This window comes from Phoenix dactylifera, chromosome 5, assembly GCF_051530095.1.
Source record: "Phoenix dactylifera cultivar Ajwa chromosome 5, Ajwa_hap1_PhDact_Kaust_v1.1, whole genome shotgun sequence".
Lineage (NCBI taxonomy): Eukaryota > Viridiplantae > Streptophyta > Magnoliopsida > Arecales > Arecaceae > Phoenix > Phoenix dactylifera.
In genome coordinates this window covers 16,852,183-16,870,589 of record NC_143194.1, presented here as the reverse complement: position 1 = coordinate 16,870,589, position 18,407 = coordinate 16,852,183, and the positions used below count along the sequence as shown (strand labels likewise).

Genomic DNA, 18,407 nt, shown 5'->3' with positions numbered 1-18,407 from the left:
ATCTTTAAGTATCGACTCGATCTTAGTATGCCAGAAACTAATCTTTCTGCCTTTTCTTATTGGAGTCGACTCGTGTCATTTGGAGTCGGCTCGCCAAAAGTTAGAGGCGGCTCGCGATCTTTATGTGTCGACTCGATATCAGTTACGTAGAAAAACAGATCTTCTATCTTTTTGTTGGAGTTGGCTCGGTATCAGTTAGGTTGAAATTGAAAAATAGATCTTATGTCTTTTTGTTGGAGTCGACTCGGTAATAGTCGGAGTCGGCTCGGTATCAGTTAGGTTAAAAAATAAGTCTTCTGTCTTTTCTCTGGGGTCGACTCAATTTCAGGTGGAGTCGACTCGCACTCTGAACTTGATAATTCTGCTTTCAGCCAATCTATCCGGAGTCGACTTGCCCAACCTGGGTGTCGACTCGAGGTCGTGCCAGATACAATCTTTTGTGTCAAAGTCGACTCGTGAAATCTTAAAGTCAACTCGAGTTCAGGGCAAGATAAAAATGGTTCCAAACATTATAATAATTGATCTTTCTAATCCTGAACCACTTTTCTAAGTCATTCTTATGTATATAGCAGTATATTTTCTGAAACACTCACTTGAATTCATTAGTATAATATAAAATATACTCAAGTGTTTTGGGCTCAAAATCAAATAAGGGAACAACAATCACTCAACAATTTGAAAAGAGAACAGAAACATAAAGCATTGAGGTTGAAACCATTAGGTTATAAAGCATTTACTTTTGATGAGTCAGATTTATCAAAATAATCTCTAAAACTTAGATGTTCAACTGCTTCTGCTTACCAACAACTATAAATGCACTGCAAAAAAACAAAATAATAATGTTAAAAACATGAATCTTCAGAAATTCTTATCAAATTTAAGCAATAACAGTTAGAAAGTCTGTGATCTTCAAATAGACATCATTAGCGATACTTGCTTCTGCAGTTAGATCCTCAAATATGTGAATCCCACCTTGTGTTGAAGTATACAAAATTACAAATGAACAAAAGGCAACAGTGAACTTATCAAGAAGGAAACATATCAAGACAGTGAACTAAGAGGATCAAAGCTTTAAGCATAAAACTTACTATTATTTTCCCAAAAAAATGACACTCTCATTCTAAGAAAGCTACAGTATTTTGTATAACATGACGGCATGCATCTTGGGGTTTTACCAGCATTCAAAAAGAAAGAGAAGAAGAGAGGAAAGATCAAAGGAAGAAAGAAGAAAAGATGGATCTTTCTTACCTCGGTAGAGCAGAGGATCCGACCTCTTTATGAGCTCTTCCGTTCAACCTTGGTTCCCAGGACCCGTCGAGCCGCCGCGGTCGCCGTCGACGGGGAGGCCGAAGTTGTCGCACGGGGGAGGAGAGGGCAGAGGCGGAGGTCCGGAGGAGAGGGCTCGGGAGGCGAAGAATCCGGAGGAGAGGAGAGGGGAGAGACTTGAGAGAGACTGAGGGAGGGAATAGAGCTCGAGTGGCGCACAAACTCTAACCCTAAGTCCCTAACTAAGGAGAAGTTGCGGATGGTGGAGTGTGGTCCTCGAGCTACCGTGGTCGCCGTCGACGGGGAGGCCGAAGTTGTCGGCACGGAGGAGGAGAGGGTGGAGGCGGAGGTCCGGAGGAGAGGGCTCGGGAGGCGAAGAATCTGGAGGAGAGGAGAGGGGAGAGACTCGAGAGAGACTGAGGGAGGGAATAGTCGAATAGAGCTCGGGCAACGCAGCACAAACCCTAACCCTAAGTCCCTAACTAAGGAGAAGACGGGAAGTCACGGACTGTGGAGTGCGGACACGCTGAAATTGGGCTGAGGCGGGGAGTTGGGCCTGCCCTAAGCTTTGTGGGTTGTGGCCCTTGTCTATCAGCCCAATAGTTAAACAGGTTAAACGGGTTATACGGATCAGACATCTAAAATCCGTATCCAATCCAATTAATAAACAGGTTAAACGGGTCAACCTGTTTACGACCCAAACCTGTTTAGGCCAAACCCAAACCTGTTTATGGCGGGTCGGGTCATATTTTGCCACCCCTACCCACAGCCCACAGGCAACTAGCTAAGCCCTCAACAACAACAGCAGCAGCAAGCCAACAACAACAAATACCTATAGGGAACTTGGCCCTCAACATATTAAAAAAATAAATTCCAACCCATACTATTTGCTAAGTGGAGAAGCTCTCATTAACAGAGCATTTCATACCCCACATCAAAGCCATTCAGTTTTCTCCGCGGCAAGCCCCATCAAGATTCAAACCCCACATCAAAGCCCCATCAAACTCGAATAAAAATGGGGAAATGACGCTTCAACAACCACATTCCCTAAATTCCAGATTGACTGAAATCCCCAAACTTTATGAGAAATGAATCGAAACAAAAACCCATCCAAAGGCAAAGAGGTGACGGTAGAGGAGCAAAAAGGAGAACCAAATTGCCATCGCGATGGAGGCCGTCGCGATGAGGAGAAGTGAGAAAAGAAGAGGGAACTCACCGAGTCATCAATCCAGCGAGCTAAAATAAAGGCGCCGAGGAGGAGGATGATGAGAAAGAAGAGAAGCACCGTGCCGCCAGTCGAGCTTCCCGCCAACGAGCTCTTCTGACTCTTCTTAAACTATCGGAAAATTGTCGCCCCTGCCGGAAAGGGAGGGGAGAGCGAAAGCTAGGGCAGCTAGAGAAGGAGGTGGGGACTAGGGAAGAAGGAGCTAGGGCAGCGCCGCAGCAAGTCGGGGACTCAAGGGAGGATGGAGGAGGATGGTTGGAGAGGAGGGGTAGCGGGTAGGAGAGGAGGGTGTTGGGCTAACTGTCGAATGCAGGGTTTGGGATTGATCTCAACCATCGGATTCCGAACTAATTTGGTCTTGTTAAGTCACGAACTTTGTTTAGGCTCGTGAGCTGCTCGAGCTCGGGCTCGAGTTTAAACGGGCCTCATTTTGGGCTCGGGCTCCGGCTCATTTGACTAACAAGCCGAGCCCGAGCCGAGCCTGAGCAGCTCGGCTCGTTAATAGGCCTAACCTCAAAATAGTCTTAGATAAAAGACAAAGAGTTGTAAAAATCAGCATATTAGTGAGTCGACCCATGAGGAACACGAGTCGACTCTAGTCAAACAAGAGTCGACTCCAAAAGCAAATAAGTCGACACTTAAATAGCCATAGATAAAAGACACAGAGTTGAAAAAATCAACATATTGGTGAGTCGACCCATAAGGAACACGAGCTGACTCCAGTCAGATAAGAGTCAACCCTAGAAGCAAATGAGTAAACTCCTGAATAACCATAGATGAAAGATAGAAAGCAACAAAATTCAGTTTGTTGGAGAGTCAACCTATAAAGATAATGAGTTAACCCTTGTTAATGGACGAGTTAACCCCTAGACCAGAAGAATTGACCCTTCAATGGTTATAAATGAAAGACAGAGCGTAGCAAAAACGACAAGTAATTCGAGTCGACCTCTGAAGATCATGAGTTGACTCTTAAAAGCATGAGTCGACCCCTATAAATGATGAGTCGACCCGTCTGCACCTGACAACAGTAATGACTAGTTTTTCTATAAATTAAAATAGCTATTTTTGTTTCACAATGGTTCTTTCGATATGTCTAATAGCCAGAAGTAGTTCCCAACCATTCCTTAGTGGTATAAATGCATGGGAATGCCAAAAGAAACAAAAAAGTGAACGTGAAGAAAATAAATGAGAAAAAAATGAATAACTAAAGAAAAGAAAAGGAGTTCAATAGGAAGAACATTCAAGTGCATTCATTAAGAATTGAAAGATCACATCCTCGATTACTGAGAGTTGGTGAAGAGCATTCAAGTCTAATCAAGAGCAACCAACTAATTTAGTGCTCCATTTATTTTTGTGTACTTAAATTTTAGGAGTTGTGATTTGTTTACTTTATATATGTCTTATATTTGCTGAGATTAGTTTCAGGATTTGAAACTTGGAAAAAGGTCCATCCAAACTTTGAATTAGATTGTATTGAGTTTGGAAAAAGACTCAGGTATGCTTTTCATTGATTACTAGTAAAAATCAACTAGGTTGATTGTGAGCCCGGTCAAAACAATTGGATTGTAATTTTGAAGAGATCATAGTAAAAATTTTTGAGAATGGTGTCTTGGAGAGTGGATGTAGGTGCAAAGTTGGCATCAAACCACTATAAATTTGCTATGTTTATGGTGCATGACTTGTGTGGTTAGATCTTGTACATATTTATTTTTGTTAGTTGCTCGTTGCAACTCACACACATTCAGCAAGTTTTATTTTGTTGAATTTTACTTCAAGTTTTGTGAAAAGGCCAATTTACCGCCTCTTGGGCTGCATAGATGGGCAACAGATAGGATATGATATAGTGAGTGCTATGATTAAAGTACTACTAAACTACGAGTGATGAATTTAATTTAAAGAAAAAATAAAGATAAATTTCATTTATGAGTTGAAGGGTTGGAAAGTTTTCTCCTCAACATTATAATCTGATATTTATAAGTGGCTCCTCATAACTGGTAAGATAAGTTCCACTACTCATCTTGGACTCTGTTCTACTAAAGCATCGTCATATGCTGATAACTTTTGTTTTTCATAGATCTACGCCATATTCATTTGGCCTATACTCTTGGTGTTTAGGTCTGTTCTTCTCTTAGCATATCTGTTTTAAGATCACAATCAATTTAGATATGTTGTAAACAATACCTCCAATATTCCATCAGTCGATGGTTTGGAGAATGATGGAATGTAGTTGGTATCACATCTATCGATAATCTGGTAGTGGTAAGACTTAAACTCGAGCATAAGGTTGAAACTAAAGAGAATCTAGTAAAGATAAAATCTATTATCTTGTTTGCCTCCAAGTCCGTAGATCTGGCATGCCAAGATTTAGCTAAATCTTCTAAATTACACTAATTCTTATGAGTTACATCAATAAATCTATCAATCAGCTACAATCATACACACCACATTAATATCGCGAACGAGGGAACGGCGTGGAGTGCCACGGTAGAGGATAAACCAGGGAGAACGGGTCATCTTGGCCCTCATGCTTTTTTGACTTGGATACGGGGTTCCTTCTCATAACATCTCATCGAATAGGCGCACGTGGTGATATTAACAGCAGCGCTGGCAGGCGTCTGTGGCGTCTGCACTCGCCACGTTGTCATTAGTACCGCATGATTGCGGGATCCAATGGAAGGGATGCCCCGCACCCGGCCGGGACACCCGCGGTCCACCCCCTTCCATCGAATTATGTCACGAGTTCAAGGTGGGCCTGGTCGTTGGACTCACATAACCCTCGAGCACTAGTTTAGTCGAATACCGCCGCCCCTCCCGTTGCCTTGACAGAGATGATGCCCCTGCTGCTCCGTCGCTTTCGCACCTCTCTCTGTCCTTCCTTTCCTCGGGTGCGTAAAGCAGTATTTGCCGTCCATCCATCCTCCCCATTCATCCTATTTACTGCTTCTTTAATTTATACTACCTGGGCGTGTGTATTCACACGTTGTTCTTGATCGTTAATCTTTCCTTCACCTCTCCGGTCATCAATTCTTTTTTTATCTCTTTCTCAACACACCTGCGGTCATGGCGTTGATGGTGCCGGCGCTGATGCAGTTGGTGTTGCTCTTCCTCGTCTCCAGCGGCCGCAGAGCCTCCTCTGCTTCTTCTTTCTTCGATGAGGACATCCTTCTTGGAAGCGCCTTCAGGGATGCCTCCGGTTTGATTTCACAGAGGAGGGAACGCAACGGCAGCAGCGGCAGCAAAAGTTCGTGGGGGGAGGGTGGATGGAAGGAGGAGATTTTGTGGCTGGCGAGGAGGCCAGAGACGGTGGAGTGGTTGAAGCGGCTGCGGAGGAGGATCCACGAGAACCCGGAGCTGGCGTACGAGGAGGTTGAGACGGGCAAGCTGATTCGGGAACAGCTGGATGGCATGGGGGTGGAATACTGTTTCCCGGTGGCGCTGACCGGGCTCGTTGCCACCATCGGCACCGGAGGCCCTCCCTTTGTTGCTATCAGGGCTGATATGGATGCGCTCCCCATTCAGGTAGCCCTCTTTCTTTTCTCCCTTCAATTTTGGCTCCCTATTATTCTGAGTTGATAGAAGAAAAAATAAATGCTTTTGTATCAAAAAAAAAAAAGAAGAAGCCTCGTAGTGATTATATGGACTTGCATCGCTTGGCTACTACTTGGAAAGTCACTGGGAATCCTAGTGTTTAACCCAAAATTTTTACATATGGATACATGGCAAATAATTATTGAGCTTTTATTATAAAGGCCGAGGATCGGAAATTTGGGTTAAGACAGGTTGCCCTGACCGTGTGAACAGACAACTGAAGACTAGCATGCGCAGCGAAGCAATTCCCAAAACTGATTGTAGCTTAGGCTGCAATTTGGGCTTTGACAGTTTATCAAGGCATTTGTCTGCAGTCAATTTCTTGCAATTACTGAATTAAAAAAGGAAGCGAAGCTAGGATCAAGGGGATCTCCAACTTTTCCAACTACCAAGAAACTTTTTTTCAGAGAGCTTTTATCGAGTGAATCTTCCATGAATATCTTGTATCTTGAGTCTTCAGTGTGATTGCCATTCCACCTGAAGAATCTCCTGTCTTCTGCTCAATTATCCTTTTGTAATCGATGTTATTGGTTTGTGTCACTTAAGTTGTTACTTCTCTTTGTGCTTTCTACCCTTGAGTTATTCGCATTCTATTAGAAATTGTGAAGTCCACTTACTGAGGAAAGTTCAAACTTTGTCTCCTGATAGATCGAAACCATTGATTGATTGGATCGATCTGGCATGCCAGCGACCCAATTGGCCATATTTTAGTTTCCCAGGAAATATGTTTTTGGCATACTCGGTGAGAGCTAGTGGGATAGAATACCTAAAAAAAATTTTAAGGCAGTAAGTGATGGTGAAACTTCCATAGAATGATCTTATTACCAAAAAGGTGTAAGGAAATCTGGACAAGGTTTCTATCTCATGCAGATTGTGCGAAGGCGTGCTTCAAGGTTGAAGATGAATGTACAAATCAGCCAATGGGGGTTGTAGCTTTTGCATTTTGTGAGAATTAGATGTTTACACTGTATATTACCAACATGTTGTTCTCTATTATTTTGTAGCTTGTTTTCTGCTGATTAACTTATTCTGGGTCTCTGTAGCCAATTTCTCTAGAGAAGTCTTTTACATCAGTGATGACCAAAAAACCAATTATTGAGTGAAAATGGTGTTCATTTTTTCTTTCTTTTTCATTCTTTTTTATTTTTATAAATTTTCCATTTCAGGAAGCTGTTGAGTGGAAACACAAAAGTAAGGTTCCTGGTAAAATGCATGCTTGTGGACATGATGCGCATGTCGCAATGCTTCTTGGTGCAGCCAAGATATTAAAGATCCGTGAACATCATCTAAAGGTTTTTACCTGTTCCTTGCTAGAATTTATTGGATACAGATACCTATATTTCTTACTTCAGCAATTCTTTTGTTGTTTTCACTCTGGTTAAATATCTTCCGAGATCCTGAAATCCTATATACAACTCTACCTAGTAGGATAATATTCATGAGGACTTGTGGTCCAACATAAGTCTCTCTCTCTTTGTGTGTGTGCGTGCGCACGTGTGCGCCTATGTCTGTGTGTGTGCGCACGTGTGCTTGTGTGTGTACGTGTGTGCCTATGTGTGTGTGTGTGTGTGTGTCTGTGTTTACTTCTCTTCACTCAGGTGAAATATCCTCTAGGAAACTGGAAATGCTAGACACACGTTACCTTGTAGGATATATTCATGACAACTTGCAATTTTAAATAACTCTCTCTTTCTCTCTCTATGTGCATGTATGTCTTTTTTGTGCACATGTGTGTGCACATCAATAGAATATGGATCGAGTAAGGATAGAAGGTCGATACAAATATAAATTCTAGAGCTTCATAACAAGGAAATAAGGAGATGCCATTTATGAGCTTGAACTCAATAAAAAATCTCATGGCATCTTTGTTTCCAAGGAAGACCTGTTATTTTGACCTGAATGTCCTGCTTTGAACATTAACTATACCATTAATATATTCCATAACAGTATAGATGATACCATTGGTTAATTTTAAGACATATTGCATATCATTATTTCTAAGGTACTTATGTTTGACAACTACAACTTCCTGGTTGAGTTTACAAGATTCGTTGGCAAGAAATCCTGTAATTTTGGAGATCTATACATAGTACAATGAGGATGTATATGCTGCATGCACAAAATTGATTTGTGAGTTTCCCTTATCTTTTGGTTCTAGATGGTGTAAGCCCAAGTTTGGCATACTACCAAGAATAATTCCATTACTTGGAGAATAATTTTGGTCAAAGAATGTGTAATTGAACACGTTCATATAGAAGAAAAGATAATATAGTTAAATTTCAGAAGAATGGGAGTGAGAAGAGAGAGAGAGAGAGAGAGAGAGAGAGAGAGTCTGTTATCATTCAACTGATGAACACTCAGTGGTTTTATTTCCATTTTCCAATGTCTTCATCCGGGTTGCATGTATTGTTCACTGATAATGCTGTTGATCATCAATAAATCTAAGTTACTTTTACCCCTTTAATGGGCCTTTCCTTGTTGCTTCATTGCTAATTACTTTAACTATGTTAAACATATTTAATTAGCACAGGGTAGAGAAGAAACAGGTGGATATAATACTAGAGCCCTTAATTTCTATGATTTTGATATGATAGTTCTTTGCCATGGAGATGACCATGCAGTTGTCCTCTTTGTGAAGCTCATTCCCTGTGAAATGTGCTGTCTGTTTCAGCAATGCATTGTCATGTCATCCTTCAGTACTGATACATGACTCTTTGATCTATACTAAAACCTAAGACAAGCTCAAAATTATCTTGTTATCATGATTTTTACAAGCTGGATCTAGATTATTTTATATCATCCTTAAGATGATAAATATAATCTTAAAATGGCAGAAGGCTCTTTGTAACACATTTCAGCAAAAAAGTTTCATTAGAAAATAAAAAATCCAAGTTGATACAGTTTGCATTGAGACGTTTTGAATATATGTTTTGATCCATGTTGTAAAAATTTAATTGTCCATGGTCATGCAATAAATTTATGTCTCTCAATTGGATATGACATGAAAGGCTTTATATGACCTGGAGTGGTTGCCATGCTCTAGAAGACTGTAGATTCATATTGATGCAAAATGGTAATGGACTGAATGCACTTCCATTTGTAGTATGCACTTACTTATTTACCCTGATCCTAAATAGACTGGTTTGATCAAAATTTGTGTTTATAACTGTCAAGAGATATCCTCCGTAACATGTTATCTGTTCATTCATGAGACTAAGGCTTTAGGTGCATTTGTATAAGCTATATGGTTGTCTACATTAACTACTGATGTAAGTCACAGAAACTTGGTTTAAAATAAGCATACAAACTAATAACAGAATAGCTGTTAGATGAAAAATAAAAAGGAAATAAAAGCACAGAACAAGACATTGAAACTTGAAAGAACATTTGACTCTAATTGAATGAATCAGATATTTAGCTTAAAATTACCATGCTAGGGTCAACTTGGGAACTAGACAGGACTCAACCTTTAATCCATCAAGGTTTCGATTAAGTATTGTCATGTAATTATGTTTTAAAATCCAATAGCCATCTGGATATAGAACAAATTGATGACATTTAACTGGGTGTCTGGTTAGTTTGATCTCAACTGATCAATCACCTCACTGGATTTCAAAGCTTCAGAAAAGTGATATTAAACTATAGGAAAGTGCACAGAGTTATTTGAAATTGTAACTGAATGATTAGCTATGACTAGGTTATCAGTACACCAATCTAGAGTCTTACGTACTGATTTGTGCTGGTTTGTACTGGTTGTACTTATTTGGATTGGTACTCGGGACACCCTTTGTACTGCTTTGTGCTAAGAATTTTCACCCTGATAAAATGTTTTTGTTCATTCATGAGTTTATCAAATGAACTTTTGCTTTCACTTCATGCAGTCAACCCTCACTATCTCCCTCTCTCAAATAGATGACATTCATAATAGGTGTAATAAAAAGTGGTGTATATAACTGTCAACATATAGTTTTGTTTGTTCATTCATGAGATAAAACCTCTAGGTTCACTTGTGGGTGTGTGGAGAAGAGAAGGTTAAAAATCTAGTTCCCTTTCAGATTTATGATATTTTTGGACATTTATTTAGGTAACTTTAGATGTTGGTTTCAGAGTCTTACTTTAAGTTGGATTGGTCTACAAACGTCCTACTTTAGGCACATTCAGTTAGATAAGTTATAAAGTCTTTAGGATTTGACTTTTGGCTCTTTTTGGTGCTCTGCTATATGGGACAATGTGGGATTCTGAGTTTTACATTTTAGCAAAAAAAATTTGTTGTCTGTCCATATTAGGAATGAACTTAATTTTCAAGCATCCTAATTGACCTGTAAAATTCATGTAAAAAATTTATAGAAGGGCTCTATGGCTGCCTATTAGAAGATGATACTTGAATCATTTGAACGAATGAAAGGTTTTTGTTGGCAAGGTTTGGCACTTCCTTTCCTGTCTCCTCCATTTCCATCCCTCTGCTCTCATCTATTCCATTCTCTTTATCCTATTATCTTCCTTTTTTGAATTGCTGATTTATTGCAGTTAACTTTTTTTCTTCCAAGTTTCTCTTATAGGTGAACATCAAACCTCTTTTGATTACCATAGAACCTGCGGGGTTCATTGGCTGCTCATATATTTTGGAAACTTAGTACTTTTGTACTATTTTCTGATTGTCTTATTTTCTAAAACAGGACAACCTTATTCAGAGCATACGAAACCTTAGTTTTGCCTGAATTTGAGGTCCACCTATGCACAATCAGGCTATTCCAATGTCTTCTTGCATGAGTTTGAAAAATTATCTAAATTGTCCAAACATATAATACAATCAATAAGTGTACTAAATTTTAAATTTTTTCTATATCCTTCATTGCTACATATGGAGCTGTGTTAATTACTGATCTTATTCTCAGAACTCAGCTTGGTTACAAGGATAATTATGAGTCCATATGAAAATAAATAGGATAAGAACATAAAGAAATAACAAACATAATGGCAATATGTGAGTATAGTTGTGTAAATTGGATCCATAAATAATAATCAATTTGTTAATGGTTACTTGGAAACTAGAATGCATGCAATCTCCAAGATTTTGATTGAATATTGTCATATATTAGTTTACAAATATGATAGTGACATAGAAAATAGATGAATAAGTTATTTAGGAATTTGACTAATTTCATTTGGATCGACTGATCATCTTGCTGAATTCCCAAGCTTAAAAAATTATTATACTTTAAGGAATTAAAAAATTGAATCTTTAAAACAGCGAAGTTCTTTGAAATCCTGATAGATTGACTAGTTTTGGCTAGGTTATTATTACCTTAGTGAATGCTGTTAAGATCTGGATTGAGGCTTAAATCAGATCATGGATTTCGTCACAGATCAAAATTTTCCTGATTCCTTTCAAGAATTACAGAATATAAAAAGAAATTAAAAAAATTGAAACAGTCAAATATAGAGTAGATGAATGGACAACAAAAAACCATACATGTAAGAAGTCTAGTTTCCACCAACATAAGCCTGCATATGGAGCATGTATAATGAAAAAAGTATTGTATTTGATTATCCAATATATTTATGTGCAATGTATCAATTCAATTCTTTAGTTAGAATGTTCTAGAGAAAAACATAGTTCAAATTTTAACATATGGTTGCAAAGTACAAAAATTCACCTGTTATTTTTTACTCAAATTTAGTAAGAAGCGTGCTTATTTTATTACTCAAGATTTCTTAAGGATATGTTACTGAAAAACCATGTATCAAATAAATTAATAAGCTCATATAATTTAATACCTAAGTAGCATAATTGATTTGGATTTTATGGTCCAAAGGACTGTATAATTTGTAGAGGGATGCTAGACAGCCGTGCTTGGCTATTGACAGCTTGCTATGGGAGGAAAACTTGTTTTCCCAATTTTTTTAAACCAAACAAAAAATTGTTCTAGGAATATCCTTCATAAACTTCTTTGCTTCCTCTCCTCAGACCTTGCCTTCAAGATATAAACCTATCCTTATTGAGCTTACGTTGCAATTGAAGGTTTCCAAGAGAAAATCATGACCATCAAGTTAGAGCATGGTATGCCGTACCGGCCTGAACCGGGCAGTACAGGACATACTGTATCGTACCAGTTCGATACCGGTACTCAAAACGGATGGTGGTGTCGGTATGCCATAAAAATTTCATACCGTACCATATCGATATTGTGCTAGTGTGGCATTGGTACGGAGTCCGGTATCGAGATGGCGAACCTTGAGTTAAAGTTTTGAAAGTTGATGGGAATGCCTCAAAGATTTTCGTCAAGTGAGCTAGGACCATCAGAAATAATGGATACATTGTGATCAAGGACAGGTCGTGCAAGGCGTGTGGAGGTTATTGAGGATATCTTCAAGCATCGAATGCATGGTCATGCCCGCTGTCACCTTGTAAGGGTCGTATATTAATTTCCTAGAAGCTTGATGGATATTAGGCTACTTTGAGTTTTGACATTCCTCACGTTGCTCGAAAACTATCAACTGTTGCAAGTCTTTTGACTTAAAAATGAAAAAAGAATGGAAGACCTGAGCTACCTGCTGACAACACTCAGCTTCCCCGATCTGGGATGATTTTGCTTCAAGGAAGGATTTGGTGGTGACTGTCATCTATGCCATGGGAGAGGATTAGATGCATATGTTGAAGGACCTTAAAATCACACAAGTTTAACTGTAACACATTTGCATCTCAAAACAGTGTCGCTTGGTTGACACTGAAATCATAAACCATTGAGAAATAAGACTATGGCTATGATCTTTGCAGGTTTCTGTAAACAAAAAAGTGTTGATTATCCTAGAAAGGGAACTGGATTCTTTGGTTCTGCATAGATTTGTTATATTTGGTTACTAGATCTCCATATATCATTTGTGTCAGAAAGTGAAGACAGTTTTTACAAAATTATTGAACACATCAGTTAAAAAGAAAAAAAAATTGGGGTAAAGGTTTCTTAGCATGAATTGATATGGGAGTCTGCTGTGGAGAATCCAATAGAAGGAGAAGAGCAGCAATCAAAATGCGTCTATTTTTCCTTTTGTTTGTTTCAGTTTGTCTTAAAGTTACAAAATGATCATGGATAGAAGAAAAAATTGGCTTGGGCCTCATGGGCTTAACGGAATCTGCAATCTGAGAGACAAAGATCATTAAGGGTAACATTGTAATCAAAGTATACCGTATCGGCCCAAACCGGACAGTACGGAATGTACCGTACAATACCGATTCAGTAATGGTATTGGGTATGGTGGCATATCGACACTTGGTACATCAAAAAAATTTCATAACGTACTGTACCGACACTGTGCTAGTGTGATACTGGTACGGAGTTTGGTACCGAGATTAGAATACCATATTTGTACCTTGCAGAATGTGCCAGAATAGTGAGTTTTGGAATAATCAAACTGCCAATCTAGAACTTCTATAGGTCGGGGCCCAAAACATAATTAGGATGAGAGTTTAAATTTTATGACATATTAAAATGATCCATAAATCATTTAAATTTTATGACATATTCGAAATAATGCATGCACTAGCATTTTTCAAACTATGCTAAACCGGCTGATTCGGGGCATATTGAATCGGATTGGTTGGTTATCGGTATGGTTCATCATGTCGAAACAAGATAAATACATTCGAAGCTTGTTACTGGCCCCCTTAACTCTGAAATGAAGGCTCGAAGCTTTCTACTCTCCTAACGGCCCTGTTCAAAGCCATCCTGGCCAGGTGAGTCACCCTCGCCCCCTCTCTCTCTCTCACCATGTTTGAACCCCGTTACTGGCCCCCTCGACTCTAAAATGAAAGCTTGAAGCTTCCAACTCCAACGGTTACATGCCTGAAGCCCTCCCAGCCAGGTGAGTCCCCCCTCTCTCTATCTCTCCCTCTTCTGAAACTCTAGAAGTAGAAGAAGCAGGTAGGCAAAACTCTAACCCAGATCCTTGAGAGCTTCGGTCAGGGGCATGGCTTTGATCCTCTCCCCGACTCCCTCTCCTTATCCCTCTCCCACCTCTCTCTCTCTCTCCCTTCCTCTCCTTCTTCCTCTTCGGTCCTCTCCCTCTCCCTCCCCCTGGTTTCGGTATGCAATTGTATGTTACTATAGGGACAAGTATCGTATCAGTCATCAATTGGCATGCTTGTCGGTATCGATTCTGCTTTATTTGGTATACGCAATTAACAAAAGATTTCTAAAGAAACATACATAATATTTGGTAATAAAAGTAAAAGCAATACTTTTGATTTACAAATATATTTTCAATTGAAAACATATTTTTAACAAAATTCCATAAAATTCAAATTTTACATATTAGTTAATTTATAACTTATGGACATCAAATATAGAGGCAAATAAGCAAGAAGCTCTAGAAAAAGTGAATCATTAGTTACCTTGCTAGCACAAAGTAAACAAGTCCAACTAATCCTGATAAATATTCAAGATCTATTATTCCAAGAATTTTATTTTTATAAAAATATGGTCATGATAAATTTTAAAATAAAATTTTAAGTCTTCGAACGCCTAGGACCTTGATAGAGCCTAACAATTGGCCGACACCAACAAGATCCCTAATTGTGCATGTGATTAGCCAACTTCAATAATATTACCTAAATGTCAATTTCTGTATATTTATTTATACAAATGAGTATGTCATAGGATATGCTAAATTAAATTCTAGCATCTTGTTAAGTTCTGGATTTTAGATTATTATTTTATAGAAATATTTCTTCGCAATAGCTGAAACATCATAATTTTTATTTGAGAAAAAATAAGTCCCAGAAGTTTAATATACATAATTGAAATACTAAAATATAATATGCCCAAAAATTTAGTACACAAAATTGAAGATGCTAAAATATAATATGTACAGATATTTAATAATAAAAATTTCCTTTTATAATTTATTCTACAGAAATTTAATATACATTATTTTCGGTATTCCGAAATTTAGTTTTAAATATATTTTTACCAATATAATATTCACTTTATTGTTATCTTATTAAACAAAACTAATTCATACAAATGTTACTTATGAAAATTTAAATTACAAATATTTAATATACAGAAATATACTACATATATTTTGATGCGCTCGCAAAAATGTTTTCGCGAAACTAATCTCCCAAGTATAGGAGAGTTGTACAAGTAATAAATTCTCGGAAGTCCGAGGTCGATTCCTCAGGGAGCGGTCTATGAATTATCAGTGTAATTTCAGATGTGATTTCAGATGGTTTTTAGAAGTTTAGAAGTAAAGATTAATAAGCAGATAAATAAAATTCAGTAAAGGAGAGATGGTTAGGGATCCGGGTTCCCCTTTGATGATACTGTATTCAAGAAATAAACTTTATGATTCTTGATTGAATGTTAACAGTGGAATAGATCTAATCATGGTATGTGTTTCGAGAATACATGAACTCAACTTCTAAGCATTCATCGTGCCTGTACGTCTACGATAAGTCAAATACTAAAGCAGTTCATGCATCAGTAGACATAAACCATTAAAGAACTATTAGTAAATTAACTATGCAAGAGTCCATAGCACATCAAAAGATATAAATCAATAAGAGCAAAGGTTCAGAGTTTACTTCAGAAAAAATAGTACATCAAAGGTTCCTCCATCACCCTTCACCGAGGAACTTAGCCTCTCATTAAAAACATTAACATCTCTCTTTTTTTTTTCTTTTTTTTTCTTTTCGGAAACAGGGGATGCCCTGTTTCTCTCCTCTCCTACCTCCTCTGTTTTTTTCTTTCTTTTGTCTTTTTGAAAGCTCCCAGATAAGCCCCCCTCCCAGCCGAGAGAGCTCCTCTTATAACCATCTTCCCCCCGTTCCTTTGATTCCAGGAAACATTCCCAAAAAATAAAAACAAAAAAAAAAAACAAACTAAGCATGTTGGAACTTTTCTGGAAGGAGCGGTCATCCGGGATGCGCGTCCCGGCTGGCCGCGGGATACTCGGATGCGAGTTCCGGCTGTGACGCTGGAATCTGGGATGCGGATGGTTGCCGAGATGCTCACGAGCGTTGGAACGGAGGAGGAAGCGGACGCTGATCACGGGACTTGCGGGATGAGCGGACGGCCGGGAAGAAGCTGGGAGGCGGATCCGGAAAGAATGGACACTGATCTTGGCTGAGGACGACATGCGGATTGTGCTGGGATGCGCAGATGAATCGGGAGCTGATCGTGGATGCTGCGGGATCTGATACGAGTCCGGAAGCATGGGATGCGGCTGCCGGGACGATCGCGAGAATGGGAATGGACGCTGGCTCACACGCGGAAAAGGAATGGCTGAAGAGCTGGCCGCGGGATGGATTGCGTGAGAAGCGTGGGATCCTGAGCTCTGGGAGGTGATCGCGGGATGCTGGAGATGCACGTGGGAGAAGAAGCTCGGACGCCGTGGAGGAGACTCGTTGATCATAGGATGATCGCTGATGTGGCCACTTTCTTCCTTTTGGATCTTCTCGGCTTGATAAATCTAAGCCCTCGGATGTCCCATTGCGCGTTGCCTTAGGATGGCTGCCATATATCCCTCGAGTGCAAGTGTGCTTGATGAATGGTGGGTTCGATCAGACCATGACGAGGTTGGGCGTATGTGGTCTGAGTTATGCATTTGTCTAGGCCCAATATATACTAAATGCGCATTGTAACTTTGATTTATGATCACCTGCACCCAATCAAAAATATAATATTAAATTAGTGATAATATCGTTATCCGTTGGCAATAATACTAATTTAAGTAGTATGTAGATCGTACTTTTGTACTCTCATCACACCCCCCAACTAGCTTATTGCTAGTTTCTAGCAATCAACGAGCAAATAATAAAATGAGAGTGCAAAGGGGTGTAAATAAGAAAGTGATTCGGATCTCACGCTTTCCACCAACCTCAGAGGAATGGGAGGGGCCATCAACCTGCAATCGAGAGTGGTTCAATGAAATAGACTATTGTACTGACACAGAGTTGATCATGTTTAACCTATGACTTTTTTTTAAAGCTAAAGATGTAAAACTAAAATATGTACCCACTTTCGTAGGGAATCACGATTGCACTTAGCATGTGCAACAAGCCGTTAAACCCCTAAGTTGCCCTAGTGGACGAGTGTTGTCTCGTGAGGGCCAGAGATGTTACCCACAAACATCATGACATAAAAATGTGTAATAAATTCTAAGCTAATACACATGTAATTAATTAATATATATTTTCAAGCATGGAAACTATCAAAGCATAAAAAATATGAAAGTGTAGTGTGCATAAAATAGCATGACTTTCTTAAAGCACTAATACCTCCACCACAACATGGTACCGCTTGAATTTTAGGTGCACTACTCAAGTTCACAAGTGTTTACTACAGTTTATTAGAGCCTGATCCATCAAATTTCAGAATATCTCATGTTGTCTAAATTTGTCAAGAATGGTTCGTATATAAAGAAGGAGCTATCAATCCCAACTAAACAACCCAGGTACACAGAGGTCCAATACAATGGAGTCAAACCAGCCATTACCACATGTCACTGGATTCAGCCTGACCAACTCATTCATGCTTATTTTTATTTTATTTTTTTTTATACATATGACGACTACAGCTGTCCAACCCCATTAGGCTCTAGTAAGGTCCATGTAGCAAGCTTTCAGCCAATAATCCCCGATCCAGTTGGCTCAAGACATTAGGTGAAACATCCCTCGGACTTAATTACTCGAACCAGACTACGCCACGAGGCCAGACTTGTCATCATAAGGATTTTTTTTTAATAATAATTTTGCAAGAGAAGAGAAGGCAGACTGAACCATATAGATATTTTTATTATATACGTGACTGCATCGTGACTATAGATCAACCAAGGTTGGATCGTAAGGTACTTAGGTGATCTAGTCAGGGTATTCAACCTCTATCTTTATGTGAAAACCAAATCGTGAACCTTATAGTACAGACAAGGATACTCGTACTTCTTTTACAGATACGGCTTAATAAAAATGCATTAAACAAATGTGAACTCCTGAGGTCTTCCTATAATCATTAAGTACATGTGCGGGGATCTAATAATAGGTCTCTGATCAGTCATAGTATGCATGTGTTCCTTGCCTTAATAATTGCACAAACTCAATATGAAAATACATGTGGATTTGCTTAGAAAAGAAAGTAATAAAATAAATCAAATGCAAAAACAAATTTTTTTTTTTTTTTTGGCAAAATATTTTCCTCCCCCCAACTTAAACATTGCATTGTCCTCAATGTAATAGATACAAGAAAACTATATATGAGAGACAGTAGAGAAAATAATATTGGAGAGAAGAGGAATACCTTGAGCTGTTGATATCCAGAAAATAAGACCTACA

The 18,407-nt window shown here is 38.9% G+C and overlaps 1 protein-coding gene across 2 annotated transcripts in view; it reads left to right on the top strand.

Annotated features, from left to right (window-relative positions):
• Window positions 1-5,252: 5,252 nt before the first annotated feature.
• The window catches only part of LOC103698139 (IAA-amino acid hydrolase ILR1-like 6), a 30,841-nt gene continuing 17,686 nt past the window's right edge, over window positions 5,253-18,407 (top strand). The window contains exons 1-3 of one of the 2 annotated variants that reach the window (XM_039116102.2): window positions 5,253-5,376; window positions 5,582-6,010; window positions 7,246-7,371. In XM_039116102.2, coding sequence (XP_038972030.1) covers window positions 5,320-5,376; window positions 5,582-6,010; window positions 7,246-7,371 — 612 coding nt within the window. In that variant the 5' untranslated portion in view covers window positions 5,253-5,319. Of the gene's footprint in view, window positions 5,377-5,413; window positions 6,011-7,245; window positions 7,372-18,407 lie in introns of those variants that run through there. The other variant, XM_039116103.2, reaches the window with a different exon arrangement.